This window comes from Exophiala aquamarina, assembly GCF_000709125.1.
Source record: "Exophiala aquamarina CBS 119918 chromosome Unknown aczIA-supercont1.25, whole genome shotgun sequence".
Classification (NCBI taxonomy): domain Eukaryota; kingdom Fungi; phylum Ascomycota; class Eurotiomycetes; order Chaetothyriales; family Herpotrichiellaceae; genus Exophiala; species Exophiala aquamarina.
The window spans coordinates 266,614-281,050 of NW_013550563.1; the positions used below are offsets into that span (position 1 = coordinate 266,614).

Below are 14,437 nucleotides of genomic sequence, written 5' to 3' on the forward strand. Positions count from 1 at the left end.
TAGCTACTATAGCTATAATATACTCGAATTTAATAACTATTACACGAAGTACGATATTATCGCGCTTTATATACCGCTATATGCTTCCTACTTACTCTAGCCGCTTAACGTAGCGTACTTCTCGCCGCTTAAGCGAGTATACGAAAGGCGAATTAAGGAGCTAATACGCCTAAACTAATACTACGTCGATAAGAACGACTTCCTACGCCTATATATAGCGGCTCGCTTCGAGGCGTTCACGAAGTATAACGCGAGGGTAGGCTTTCGAGTAGCCGGCTTAGTATCGTACGATCTAAGCGTTATACTCGATTAATTAAGGCTAGTAGGTTTAGAAGTACGCCCGTACGCTTAGGAAATCGCTTAAGCGGAAGACTATTCTAACTCCTAGTCTAACTAACCTAGCCGCCGTATAGATAGCTAAGACTACTAATGTCAGAGCGGATGCCATAGCCCCTAGCGATTAAGCTAAAAAGACGTGGAGTATCGACACTTCGTGTCGATATCTCTGGCAATCCACTATATATACGTACTCCTTGGCATCCCGTGACAACTAAGTACGCTATTTACGCGTTCTAACTAGCGTAGGAGCGAATTACGGAGCTAGAGGAGCTTATATAAGTAAGGAAGAAGAGGAAGACGACAAGGAGGAAGTATATTAAGAACGGTAAGCTACTTAGTACGAGCGACGTACGTTAAGAGTACGTAGACGAGTCCGACGAGGAGGACGAGGATACTATTTTTATTCGCGTTGCGGGCGCTCAGCGGCGTTGTAGGCGGTGTAGTACGATAGGGCATAACGCTAGGACGTGTCAAGCATTAAATATAACAGCTTAATGGCGAATTGGGTGCGATTTAGCGTCGGTGTGGTTAATAGAGCAAGCAGGAAGAGTGGTAGTGGTGGATTAGTGTTCCACTAGCTTGTGTGTTCCACTAGCTTATGGATTACGTTATAGTATTTTATTAATATATATTACTACTAGTCGTTTTGATTAGGAGCTTATAGCACATACACTCACAACTCTACACTTGACCTTAGGCATTTTAGTTTAAAACAAAAGATTTAAACGGTAAACACTAAAGGCAACGTCGATTACGTGCAAGTCCAGCAGGTGCAATGAAGACTGTGTTCAAGAATGCTCGCTTTTTCACCGGTAGTTCTGCCGCCGCAGACCACTTCGATGTGATCGAACATGTCGGCTCGTACTCTGGCACGCAAGTAGCGACTGCCGAGAAAGATAGTGCTGAAGTGCTTGACATGAATCAGCGTACATTGGCTCCAGGTTTCGTCGACGGGCATATGCACTTGTTGATGTTTGGTTCGTCGTTGCAGAAAATCAGCCTCGATCACTGCAAAACCCTTCAGGACATTCAGGCTACCATCAAGAATGCCGCGAAGCAGGATAAAACCTTGCCACGGATTCTCTGCCAGGAGTGAATGCACTTCATGACCGACTCAAAGGCATTGGCAAGTGACTTGGACGGGCTGGACGAGCTTAATCGACCCATCTTCATCGACTCTAAGGACTTACACTCGACGTGGTGCAATTTAGCAGCCATGTCAGATATAGGCGTGAAAGACATGTCTGATCCACCAGGGTGGCAAATCCACCGTGACAAGCAGGGTAATGCTACAGGATTACTTAGTGAGGCTACCGTAGTCACCATTGTGTGGCCTCACCTTGCTAAAGTGGCGTCGATGGAAGCAGAGAAATCTGCAATCAGGTAGCTGTCAAGACATATAATGTAGCGGGATATACGGGTATGGTGGAATGGCCATAGACGAAAACGTATGGGAAGCCCTGCTTGGACTGAGGTCACAAGAGGAATTGACGATACGCCTGGTCATATATTGGTTGATTTATCTGTCCAAAACTAACGAGGAAAGTCTAGCTCAGGTTGATCGTGCGATCGAATTATGGAAGTAATATAATTTGGACACTTCGCCCAATTTTCGTATTCCTGGAATTAAGGCGAGCGGCGACGGTGTGATTGATACTTGCACTGTCGCATTATTACAACCGTACTCCTCTAACGGTGTCAGTTACGAGCCACTATAGAACGTGGGACACCTGAAAGCAGTTGTTCAAAAGGTAGACGCTGCGGGCATATAATGCGCACTACATACCATTAGAGATACGACGATTAAAATGATCATCGACGTGCTCGAGATAGTTGCATCTAGTGGTCGCCGGCATCGCATTGAGCATCTTGAGCTTACCTCGCCTGGGGACGCCAAACGGCTTCAAGAGGCTAGCATCACCGCGTCTATTCAGGCAGTCCATGCCGACCCTTCGATACTGCGAGAGTGGAACAATTTGCTGGGAGAGGAAAGAAGAGGCCGGGCATTTACATATCGAGAAGTTTTGGACGAGAGGGTGCATCTGGCGCTCGGTACGTATGCTCCCACTGCTCCAAATCTACCTTTGCCAAATATGTATACTGCAACAACTAGACGGTCAGCCAGAGAGCCATCCTCTGATGAAGTGGTCAATAAGTACTTCGCGCTGCCTTTGTTGAATGCATTTACTGCGGCCACACACGGAGCGGCGTATTCATGCTTCATGGATAATATCACAGGCAAGCTCGAAGCTGGAAAGAAAGCAGATTTCATTGTTCTCGACATGGAATGGTCACCAGATGACTTGCTGCAGGCGAAGGTGCTACAAACGTGGCTCGGCGGGAAAAGAGTCGCACCGTCATAATTATCTCTGACCACTGATAAGATATGATGATTTTATATCCATTGCGGAAAATCATGACAGAACGGTCGAAGCTTTGGCTAAAATATCGTGCATATACTCTTCCAATCGTTCTCCATCAGTCAAGACGAGGACGAAGACACCCTTCTCACCTTTTCATCAATGTGTTCTGCAAGTCCTCCTGCACTGTCTTTTGCGTCTTGAGCTGTTTCTTTGCGCAGTCATCGCGTCCTTACTGTTTTCTTCCACCGCTTTTGGTAAGTCGGCGTCGATGTCCTTTGTATCGTCTGTGGCTGCTTGTAATCTCTCCTTCTGGGCCTCGAGGGCATCTGTTGCCGCTTAGTTGTTTGCAGACAGGGCACGGTCTGATTGATCCTCACCATTACCCGTACTCTCGCACGACTTGTTGCCCGACAACATGCTTCCTACCTTTCCTGCACCTGCACCGAGAGCTCCTCCCGCAAATTGTATTGTGCTTCCAACACCGTCACCCACTCCCTAAACGGTGCCTAGGTATCATTAGAGCCTTCCCCCAAGTATAGAATAGGTTATGGCTTGCCTGCCACACCCTCACCGAGTGTTCCGACTGTGTTGCCAACGGCGTCAACTACGCCTTTAACTCCGCCACCGACCGTACCACCGAGGGCTTGGACTGCGCTTTGTGTATTCGAGGTGATCCCCTTGGCTTGGTCTTGAGGAATCTTGCCTGCAACGGCAGTCCTGCAACGTTATAATCAGCCATTTTGGTCCGTAGCTTTGTCATAGTCTCACTGTGTTTGATCTACAAGTTTGTTGGCTTTTGGATCACTTGGAAAAACGTCTAGATCATTAACTCGATTTTCTGCTACCTTGACCATTTATGAGCTGCGAATAGTGGTAATGATATCACCTCAGGCGAACGTTCAGACGCAGGCGAAGAGCAGGGACACCACATCATATCGTGTCTGGCCTACCGCATGATCATGACGTGACGTAAAACAAGATGAGTCTGGTCATGACGATATCTCACAGCACGCATCTCAAGCATTTCCAACGCAGCCGTCTAAATGAGACGAGGGGACATGAGGTAGACAGCGATCACAGCTTGAAATAGGTCATTGCTGTCACCAAGAACTGCGGGCTGCAGAGGTGTGATGAATGGACAAGCTTCGCTAAACCTTCCTCCAATTTCCACTCATATTATTCTCAATCGTCGTGTCTGTGGTGACAAGTTTAACCATTTCCTTGGACTCTACACTCAGACACCTTAATGAACAGCTTGTACCGTCGTCTTATCCTGTTCAACTTGCTGCTCCGACATGAAAGGCGCAGCAAATCCATATGTCTTATACCCTTGTGAATAGTCCTTACCCTCGACCCGCTCTGCAATTCAGATTAGCAACTCTTCCTAAAGCAATATCGGATGTAAAAGTCAACTCACCACTATCAGGTGGAAAATTCTCTCTTCTATGTCGGTAATATTCTTGTCTGAGGTTCTCCCCGTCGCTTTTGCCATGGTAAGTGGCATAGATCATGCTTCTGCTGGTGTTGGTTCGATTAGGTCCACTCCGGTGTGCAAGGTGACTACCGAACAATAGCATATCACCCGGATGCAGAGGGACTTTTCTCCACACATGGCTATCTTGCCATGCTTGAGAGATGGCACCGCCATGTGACAGTTCCACGTCCATCTTATGTGAACCTGGAACAACTTCAATACACCCATTCTCTGGCGTTGCTTCGTCGACGGAGAAGTTTGTAGTCAAATGTTCGATCTTGCCGATATGGTCATATGCAGGAGCATCGAGATGTGCAGCGAACCCATTTCCAAGGGGCAGCTTGTAATTGATCTTGTCCTTGAACAAGAGCATTTCCTGCAAGAAAATCTGTGAGCACCTTGCCATCTGTGTGGACCTCTTGGCCTTTCGAAGGATTTCTGAAGCTAAGGAATCAACTCACATCCCCAGAAATGCTCTTCAATATTTGCGCAATAGCGTCTCCACAAAGCAACTCCTTGAACTGGGAATGATAGTCGACAAAGTTCTCCGTCCTCATCAGTTGTCTTTCTCCACTGACATTCACCTCATGATACGGCATCCATTTCCCCTTCGCAGCCGGCCACTCTTTGACCTGTTTTGTCCACTGCTGGAGGTCCCTTGGGTCAACAAGACCATGTTCCTCCGCTGGGAGCAACAAATATCCATCGCGATGGTATTGCTCGATGAGTGCCTGTGTCGGCACGAAGGAGTTCATTTCGAATGGTTGCCAAGAAATATGTATGATATGAGTATAGAACGGCTTATCCTCAACAAAGGAGTCTGGCCCGATGGATATCTACCTAGGTAGGTATTACCTATCACTTATCGCTATCATATTGTCTAACACTGCTCCCTTTCTATGGTTTAAGTAGAACCAACCCGCAGACTTCTTGTGAACCATCGGGCTTCGTGCCGCAAATACACGTGACCCCGCTCTCCACACCCATTGGACAATCCCATAAAATTACTACATCGATATTCGTGCCGACGTGGACCATGCCATCGGCACTCGTCCGACTAGACATTCCTCAGAGTTGGCACATTACCCATCGCATGCTGTCCAGACGAGTGGAGAATGATCCAGGAAGAGGCCACAATGGGTTTCTCTCGAGTCCTCACGACTCGCGCTCGAACCCACCGAGTCTGTTTGTGCAACACAGTCCGACTTTCTCGGCTCACAATCCGCTTCCGAACCCAGGCAGATCTACAAAGAAAGGCCTCACGGGCAACACTTCACTAATAACAAGGGTCATAGCGACTAGAAAGGATAGATATATATTCTCGAGTGCACTCGCTTCATCTCAGATCTCGCCATCTCTCATTTCACAACTACATACAACACCAACCACATACACACCGCAGTACACAGTCCATATTTCAAGTAAGTAGAAGTGAATCCAGGTATAATGCTCCCCTCAATCGAAACCCACGCCGAGTCTACAATCAACCACCTCTTCAGCTTCATCACCGCCCAAGGCCACACAGACTACATAGGCGAAGCGGTCTCGCAACTCGAACACTCTCTCCAAGCCGCCCAATTGGCCGTCGAAGCTGGCGCGGACAATGAAACCATCCTCGCTTCCTTGCTCCACGACGTGGGCCGTTTCATCCCCGCCGCCGACAAGATGCCAGCCATGATCGCCCCTAACGGCACCTACGTCGGCCGCGAGTCCCACGAGGTCCTGGGCGAAAAGTACCTCCGCTCCCTCGGCTTCAGCGACAAGATATGCCAATTGGTCGGTGCGCACGTCATGGCAAAACGATACTTGTCCGCCGTCGATAAGAAGTATTACGATGGGTTGAGTCAGTCGAGTAAGACGACGTTGAAATTTCAGGTGAGCCCATCCAGTTCTGTGTTGTAACCTTTCGCCGCCTGTGGTTGCTTCAGCGCTATGGCACAGTAATCTGAGTGATGGATGGCTAATGATCACGCTTGAACAGGGTGGTACATTTACCGAGGACCAAGTCCGCGAAGCAGAGAAGGATCCTCTTCTGATGGCCAAACTCGCCGTCCGCAGATGGGATGATATGGCCAAAGTGCCTAACCAAGAGACTCTGCCACTGAAATACTATGAACAAATGGCTAAGAAGAGCCTAGTCGGTAAGATTCACTCATCCTTACTAACTTCACGCTGAGAGTACTAACCTTGCCCAGAATCACGATCTGCATTTGAACTTCATGGTCGAACATACAAACTCCCCACACGACCAACGGTAGCAATATGTATTGATGGTTTCGACCCGGAGTATCTGTCACGGGGTATCGCCGATGGAATTCTGCCCAATATGGCAGCGATGGTCAAGTCCGGATTCTCGACAATCGCAAACTGTACCATGCCATCCCTCACCAACCCGAACAATGTCTCCATCATCACAGGTGCACCTACATCCAAGCACGGTATTGCAGGAAACTTCTTCCTGGATCGAGCCACTCGTGAAGAGCACATGGTCCTCGACGACTCCCTTCTCCGTGGATCGACGATCCTGGAGCAAATGTCGAATCGCGGTGTACGTGTTGCGGCAGTCACAGCCAAGGAAAAGCTTAGAGCAATCATTAACCACGGCCTCGACGTTAAAAATGCTGGAGCTGTCTGCTTCTCAGCACAGTATGCTTACAAGAGTACCCAAGAAGCCAACGGCATCGAGGATGTTGAGAAATGGCTTGGCCGGCCCACACCAACTCAATATTCCGGTGACTTGTCACTCTTTGTGCTCGAAGCAGGCATCAAGCTTCTCGAAGAGGACAAGGCTGACCTATTCTATCTGACATTGTCGGATTATGTGCAACACAAGTACGCTCCTGGAAGCAAGGAGGCGAACGAGTTCATGTCGGGAATCGATCAATGCATTGGTAGATTGATCGAACTGGGCGCAGTTGTTGCGGTGACGGGTGATCACGGTATGAGCGACAAATGTAACGCGGATGGCACCCCCAACGTCTTATTCTTAGAAACGGAGTTGAACAACAAATTCGGTAAGGACTTTGCCAGAGTGATCTGTCCGATCACCGACCCCTTCGTGAAACATCACGGCGCGCTCGGATCTTTTGTGCGCGTGCATTTGAATCCGAAAGCCACCGTACCGGTTGAGGAAGTTCTTGAGTTCAGCAGGACCTTTTCACAGGTCATAGTTGCTCTCGACGGCAAGGCGGCAGCCGAGAAATTTGAGATGCCTCTGGATCGTGAAGGCGATTTTGTCGTCGTTTCGGTGAAGAATGCGGTCATTGGCAGTCGGCAGGAGGAACACGACTTTGCAAATCTGAAAGGCCATCGGCTCCGATCGCACGGCGGCCTTTCCGAGCAACAAATTCCCCTGTTGAGGTCTTTACCAACCAAGGACCAAGCTGGTGATCGACAGTGGCACAACTACGATATTTTCGAGATCCTTCTGAACTACTGAGCTATTTAAGTCGGCCACCCATGTAATGAGACACCCGTGTAATGTGACACGCTTTTTTTGGCGCGTCCCAGTACTGCTCCTTCTCTTCCATATCCAACTACTCTACCAATCCACCTATTTATACGATAAAATGGCCTCAAATCGAGAGATGAGAATGCTCCAAGCGATATCCGACTACTAAACTCGTCGATACACTAGTATTCGCGCTGCTGCGGCGGCTAATGACGTTAGTCGAGTTAGTCTTAGTCGTCGACTACAAGGTGGTATTTCACGAGTAATTGCTCGTGAACCACAGTAACTACTATCAAATGAGCAAGAGCAAATACTTGTAGGGTGGATACTTGACCTTAAGGTACAAGGACACCCTCCTAGCTTTACTTAAATACAAGATTTCGTCGTTATTATTTGAGACGATTCTATAGAGTCATTAAGTATCGGTCATAATTAGATATTACGGTTTATTCTAAAGTAGGTAAAAAGATCTATAGCCTACATCTTTAAAGTACTACTCCTAAGTCCTTAAATCGCTAGTTTAAGCTTTTTAATGCTATCCTAGAGAAATATCGCGTTTCCTAGAATAATATCTATAATATAGATAAAATAGGCATTATATTCGGTGTTCATAGTAACTAAGTAGTAGTTAGTAAGATAACTACTACCTCATCGAATAAGGTAATACTGGAAAACCGTAAATAGATCTCTATTATCGAGATAATCTTAGTAATTAACCGTCGGCTATAATGTCTCGTTATATTTAGAGGAAAAGCGCTCTAAACGACCTAGTTTACTAACCCTAACACTCCTAACTACTCCTATACGGTTTTACCTAATAGATAGACCTTAAATAATATTAGATTAGCCTAGCTACGTTAAATATTCATCCTATAAACGGTAACGGACGACTATCGACTACTTCTACTCGATGGACATAAAAGTTATACGACGTACGAGTTTATATAGGAATATTATATAAATTAAATTACTCTAGTCTATTTAATACCTTATTTAAGTTATATTCTATAGCTACTTAATCTTATTTACTTTTCGCTCCTTACATATCGATATCGAGACGAAATCGCTAACCTAGCTAGGTATGACGACACCTCGGTCGTAAAGAAGAGTAAGTTTCTTAAATCCTATAAAAAAGTAAGTAATAAAGGCCTTTTATTATTTCGTATCCGCGCGGAATAGAATACGACTAGTATCTATCTATAGAACCCTTATAAAGTTATTCGATCTTATTAAGTTCTATAAAACCTTTAAAATAAGTAAATACTACTAACTACACCTCCGTTACGTAGGTAAGCTTAGTACGTATCGTATAATATTTATACGCTACTTACTCGATAGTAAGTACGACGAGAAATAGACTCGATTTCAGCCTAGGAGATACTTTCTCGTCTAGTGCGTCGACTACTTTAAAAAACGAGCAAGGCATTTAATCGACTATAATAGGATATTGCCCTAAAATCGTAGGAACTCACTATTTAGCGTATACAACTAAATAAGCTAACTACTATAAGGTAACGGCGAGTCGCAATCGACTATAATAAGGTCTTTGCGAGTATCGAGATAATTAGGTAGGCTAGGCAGGGTATGGAGGCTTTAGAGGCGACAGCGAGGTCTACCACGTAGGCAAATACTAGGAATTCTACGCGGAATAGATAGTTGAATGACATACTTACACTATTTATACATCAATTTAGTGTCAATGACTCTATAGAATGGACAATTCATAAAATGGCGGTTGGGGTGGCAATATCGAGGCGTGTCACATTACACGGGGTGTCTTATTACATGGGTGGCCGACTTGCGGCAAAGTTCAATGTGTCTGCATTGAGTTCAAGTCTAGGTCGAAGTTGAATTCCGCACCAGGAGAGTAGAAAAAGTCGTAATTCTCAAGAAACATCGCATCCGTCGGACTCAACCATTGGGCATCTGGGTCGAAGGAAACAGATGGGCCACCAGGAGCCACAGGCTGTGATGATATGTCTCCTTCAGGTATGGGAGGCCGCTGTGAGAAACACTCCAGAAGCTTCTGCATGCTGCTTGCAATGCTAGTCAACAAATGCCGAGGGTGCATGCTTGCTGTAATATTCTTTAGTACTTTTACCAAGCTATCCAGAGTCTCCATGATGGGTTCTTTGTCGATTCTAAGGCTCAATGGGTTCTTGATGGTGACTTTTAATAGGAAGATAAAAGCAAATGCAATCATAGTGTCGAAGTACGCAGGCAATCCTTGTATATAGGATTGTATCTCCTGATCTGCGACAATGACAGCTAGGATTGATGTTGCAGAATGAATGGCCATGTTCGCAAATTCTTCCAGGTCAGAGTCAAGTTGGACTTGTTCATCATTTGGTGAAGGTGCCCGTCGGAATACGTGGGAACATAGATATAGCTTTGCAAAATGGTAATGTAAGCCTACTCCTTTCCGTGGGTAGTTTCCGACACAAGAGTTGTACCCGAAGCGTTCCTGCCAGTCTGCTCTCCACGTGTCCAGGGCGATACTCAGTCGGCGAATGTGAGGGGTTAATTGCTCGGACAAATGAGCTTCTGGGTCAAGGCTAAATTGGTCAAAGACACGAGTGGTGATAGTCCAGACTTCGACCTGACTGACAAGTCGAGCGTCTTCCTCGGTGGCAAACTCGGATTTCAAAAATTCACTTGGCGGAGTGACTGAGCCGAAGTCGCGGGTCAGCGGTGGTCTCCCGTACGTAATTGAGAAATGATGATCGCAAACAAAGACGAGATAGTAAAGACGAGTGCGGAGGTAGCAAGCCTTTTTCTCATGCGGGGCTTTAGGTATGCATCGATGTAAGTTCAGTTCTCCAGCAAGACGGGCGGCTGTTTACGTGGTCGGATCAGTCAGTAAAAGTATAGCGCGAGGTCAGAAGCGGGTCGCCTACCTGTGCCAACCAATGTCCATGAAATATCACTTAGCCAGAAAGCGCCGATACAAAGAGCCCTCACATCGTCGTGATTGTTTCTCTTTGAGAACATTCTTGTCGACGCCAAATTGACAAAGTGTTGGTAGCATGCTTGATAGTGCGAAGAGGGTGTATGAAGGGCTCCGACGGCACAGATTGCGGCAGTCAGAAGAGGCGAGCTCTTCCTGACACTTGCCAATGAATCATGCTCGTCCAAGATTCTGTAGAGGAAGTGATCCAGGCGCTGATAATATAGCGTAAAGAAGGATTCGGCGTCGACCATGCTGATAACCCCGCAATCTATAATGTCGAATTCACCAGCCATTTGACTTCGGAAGACACTGGGCGAAGCGTCAGAAACCTCAGAGACAACCGATGCAGGCACGACACCGGGACCTCTGTTCAAGTCCATCACAACTTCCCAGCTTGACTCGTTTTGTTGCTTCTCCTGTCGATGCTGGTGCTGTGTCGGGGCGGGCATGACTCCCCCCGAAGCTCCCTGTATTTGAGCCGGAGTACTATTTTCCTGAGGACTAACGTATGTCGAACTATTTGATGCGGAAACATTGCATTGTTGGTTGAGTCTGCCGATATCATCCTCGAGTTGTCGTAGCTTCTGCTCAATGTTGGCCTTCCAGCTTTTGACACCAGTGTCAGTCAGGGTCGAATCATGCTTAGGTGTTTCACTTACGCCACGTCGCCCTCCAAGATCATCTGCAAACTTCGATTTACCACGCATGACAATCCCCTCTTCCTACATCGCGTGCATGGTGGTGTGCCGTCTGTCATGTGACATTTGATTTTCTGTTTCCGGCAGGCTACACAGGCAGTAATTTTTCGGCTGATGTCGATGGGTTTACGATCACCGAAAGACTCCCGCAAAGCCTGCGCGGCGGACGAGCCGGCCTCTATGTCGGCATCCATTGCGATCCGGGCAGACCTGGCTGTAAGAGCATGAGAAGGTGATCACAGCCATGTCTATGAACATGATGGCTCGGAGTTACTCATGGCGGCATCGTTTGATGTGATTATGTTGTCGTCGGACATTGGCCAATCACCAGCAAAAATTCCAGGCATCCACGTGCGAATGACCCGACGCCGATTGGCCCAACGGAACAATTATTCTCCCTGCTTCAAGGTATCAACGGCCACCAAGACTCTGTCCACCGTCTCTTTTTCGCCTGATCCATTTCCCTGCCTGGCCATCGCTCGACCTCCGATATGTAATATGGAGTCAAACGAGGCCTCCATGTCTGGGCTGCGGGCTTCATGCCGCAGAAAAAGAGGTTTCGATGTCTCACGTTCTACCTTCTATCATCTCATTGGTCTCCATCATTTGACAACTCTTGCACGTGTTGAGCCTCGGAAGCTCCATTCGTTTTGGTCTTCCATGCTCACATATCATTTTTCTTCCATCTCGATATCTCGTTATGCCGCGACGGGGCTTGGCCCGAGGTCGAACAAGGCTGAGTGAACCCCCTTGTATAACCAGGAATTGATATATCTAGAGCCAGTCGAGCCGGGGAAGTTGAACCTCGACAAGGCACTTCAGCAGAGTCAAGTCGAGTTCAGCCATTATCACAGACAATAGACAGTCCGCTACTTGACACAGTACACCTCAGATTACCAACAGAATGCCTTCCTCGTCGTACTTCTCCAAGCTGAAGTTCTTGATCGTTGCAGGAGTTGGCCTCTTCGGTGATGGGTACTTGAACATTTCCATTGGACTTGGTGAGAGTTTCATCATCCATATAGCAGGTCTTTTCTAACTCATCCCAGTCGTCCCAATAATCGGCTACCTCTACTTCGATGACGAGAAGAACAAAATTCCCACTATATCTGGGGATCTTATCAAGTCTGGCCTCGCTATTGGCATGGTGTGTGGTCAAGTCGGCTTTGGAGTCTTTGGTGATGCTCTCGGGCGCCACAGGATCTATGGGAAAGAACTCATGTTCACAATCTTCGGTACTTTGATGGTCATTCTCATGCCATGGGGCCACATTTCTCACGAAAGCGTACTTGCCTGGATGACTGTCTTCCGCATCGTGACTGGATTCGGTACTGGAGGAGGTAAGTTGATCATTGACGGAAAACCAAAAAGCAGCTGGCTGATGCGTTTCAGATTATCCAATGACTTCGTCCCTATCTGCTGAACACACTCCAATGGGATCCCGTGCGAAATTTGTGGCAACAATCTTTTCCTTCATTGGTCTTGGCAGTATGACTTCAAGCATCGTCTACCTGGTGCTTCTAGCCGCATTCAAGTCCTCGGTCAACAAGAATATCCACCACCTTCAATGGGTCTGGCGGTTGCTCTTTGGCATTGGCCTCATTCCTCCCACCTGCACCTTATACTTTCGCTTGACGATGCCTGAAAGCAAGCCCTATGAAAATTGTATGACAAAATCTGCGTGCCCATACTCAGTGCTGACCACCCTATAGATGTTGCAAAGGAGACGTCTCTGAAACACAATGGCCAGCGAGGCCTTCATCAGCAATGGCGAGATTTCAGAGAATACTTCTCCGAATGGAAACACGCCAAAGTACTGTTTGGTGTCAGTGCAGCCTGGTTCCTCTTGTGAGTTCCCTTGAAGAGTTTCTGATGCATTTGTGTTTTGGTCCACTGACTTCATGCTAGTGACATTGCATTCTACGGGATCAACCTGAACCAGTCTATCGTGCTATCGAAGATTGGCTACGGCAAAGCCGACACACCGTGGGGCACTCTGTGGAATACGGCCGTTGGTAACATCATCGTTTCTTCTGCTGTTAGTACCTAGTTACCAACTTCACAATCACCTCATCTACACTCAAGCTGATAAAATTGTGTCAGGGATACCTTCCTGGATTCTACATTGGTATCTTTCTGCCCGACCTTGTCGGAAGAGTCAGTCAACAATTCTGGTGCAGTGTTGGCGTCGTCATTCTCTATGCTATCTGGGCCAGCGTATCCAACCACACTTCTACTGGAGGACTCGTCACCATCTTCACTCTGTCTCAACTTGTCCTGAACATGGGGCCAAACGTTTCGACCTTCCTCTTACCTGTCGAGGTCTTTCCCACCCGTGTCCGAGGCACCGCTCATGGCATCGCCGCCGCTTCAGGGAAAGCCGGCGCTATCGTCACATCTTTTGCATTTGGCTCTTTGACTGACGCCATCGGCCTTCCAGGCGTTCTCGGATTTCTCGCGGGCATCATGGCCCTATGTGCCGCTGTGACTCTCCTGATCCCTGAGACAAAAGGTCGCACTATTGACGAGATTGAGCGTGGCGTTTTTTATGGGAAAGACAACAGCGTGCTGACTACGAGCGCTGAGTCTTCTCCTGAGCTGGAAGGCCGCGATCAGATCTTCCCCAAGTCAGCCGAAGTTTAAGAAGACGACCGATATGAACCAGTAACAAACCTTAGATCTATAGCGGGACCATGACGGAGCAGGTATAACGCCCTTTCTTATGAGCATGTCATTTATTTGCATACTAGTGGCGATAATCGGCTTGGACAGTCTACGTCCTATGGCCGTCTTTTTCCCCAAAAAGACCAACTCAAGAGTTCATTAAGAGCTCGTGGACGTATATTCCGAATTCTTCTCTCGGACATGCTAGCTTTATCCATACAATTATTAAACGACCTTTGAAATGAACGTAAATTTATTAAGATCTGAATGAATATTACAATAAAAGCGCCGTAATAAAGTAGTTGTGTCCCCAAACCAAAACGATAATATTATCTATAACCGGAAACCTATACCTAGTGTTATCTCTGTCCCGGAGCCATTTTCTTGGCCAGTGAATCACTCATCGCAAATTTCCTCGTACAATATTACGATCCCCTTCTAAATTCGAGTCTTTTACAAGATCTCAATAAGTCCAGGACCGGTAATGGTGACTTTAGC

General features: G+C 47.1%; 7 protein-coding genes across 7 annotated transcripts; 4 read left to right on the plus strand and 3 right to left on the minus strand.

Moving 5' to 3' along the window:
* Window positions 1–1,114: 1,114 nt before the first annotated feature.
* Window positions 1,115–1,435, plus strand: A1O9_12696 (uncharacterized protein; the record flags this gene model as incomplete). Its single annotated transcript, XM_013398482.1, has 1 exon — window positions 1,115–1,435. The coding sequence occupies one exon, from the start codon at window positions 1,115–1,117 to the stop codon at window positions 1,433–1,435; it is 321 nt and encodes a 106-aa protein (XP_013253936.1).
* A 712-nt stretch (window positions 1,436–2,147) lies between these two features.
* On the plus strand, window positions 2,148–2,702 carry A1O9_12697 (uncharacterized protein; the record flags this gene model as incomplete). The annotated part of the gene is made up of 1 exon (XM_013398483.1): window positions 2,148–2,702. The coding sequence occupies one exon, from the start codon at window positions 2,148–2,150 to the stop codon at window positions 2,700–2,702; it is 555 nt and encodes a 184-aa protein (XP_013253937.1).
* A 195-nt stretch (window positions 2,703–2,897) lies between these two features.
* On the minus strand, window positions 2,898–3,556 carry A1O9_12698 (uncharacterized protein; the record flags this gene model as incomplete). Its single annotated transcript, XM_013398484.1, has 4 exons — window positions 2,898–3,028; window positions 3,092–3,197; window positions 3,266–3,419; window positions 3,471–3,556. Coding segments are annotated over 4 exons (477 nt in total), but the record flags the coding sequence as incomplete, so codon positions are not given.
* A 389-nt stretch (window positions 3,557–3,945) lies between these two features.
* A1O9_12699 (uncharacterized protein) lies at window positions 3,946–4,931 on the minus strand (the record flags this gene model as incomplete). Its single annotated transcript, XM_013398485.1, has 3 exons — window positions 3,946–4,061; window positions 4,120–4,552; window positions 4,638–4,931. 3 exons carry the CDS (start codon window positions 4,929–4,931, stop codon window positions 3,946–3,948), a joined length of 843 nt encoding a protein of 280 aa, XP_013253939.1.
* Window positions 4,932–5,622: 691 nt separating this feature from the next.
* On the plus strand, window positions 5,623–7,615 carry A1O9_12700 (uncharacterized protein; the record flags this gene model as incomplete). Its single annotated transcript, XM_013398486.1, has 3 exons — window positions 5,623–6,051; window positions 6,158–6,317; window positions 6,372–7,615. 3 exons carry the CDS (start codon window positions 5,623–5,625, stop codon window positions 7,613–7,615), a joined length of 1,833 nt encoding a protein of 610 aa, XP_013253940.1.
* Window positions 7,616–9,437: 1,822 nt separating this feature from the next.
* On the minus strand, window positions 9,438–11,469 carry A1O9_12701 (uncharacterized protein; the record flags this gene model as incomplete). Its single annotated transcript, XM_013398487.1, has 3 exons — window positions 9,438–10,462; window positions 10,525–11,183; window positions 11,237–11,469. 3 exons carry the CDS (start codon window positions 11,467–11,469, stop codon window positions 9,438–9,440), a joined length of 1,917 nt encoding a protein of 638 aa, XP_013253941.1.
* Window positions 11,470–12,179: 710 nt separating this feature from the next.
* A1O9_12702 (uncharacterized protein) lies at window positions 12,180–13,918 on the plus strand (the record flags this gene model as incomplete). The annotated part of the gene is made up of 6 exons (XM_013398488.1): window positions 12,180–12,276; window positions 12,325–12,615; window positions 12,668–12,940; window positions 12,988–13,123; window positions 13,184–13,313; window positions 13,379–13,918. The coding sequence occupies 6 exons, from the start codon at window positions 12,180–12,182 to the stop codon at window positions 13,916–13,918; spliced, it is 1,467 nt and encodes a 488-aa protein (XP_013253942.1).
* Window positions 13,919–14,437: the final 519 nt, after the last annotated feature.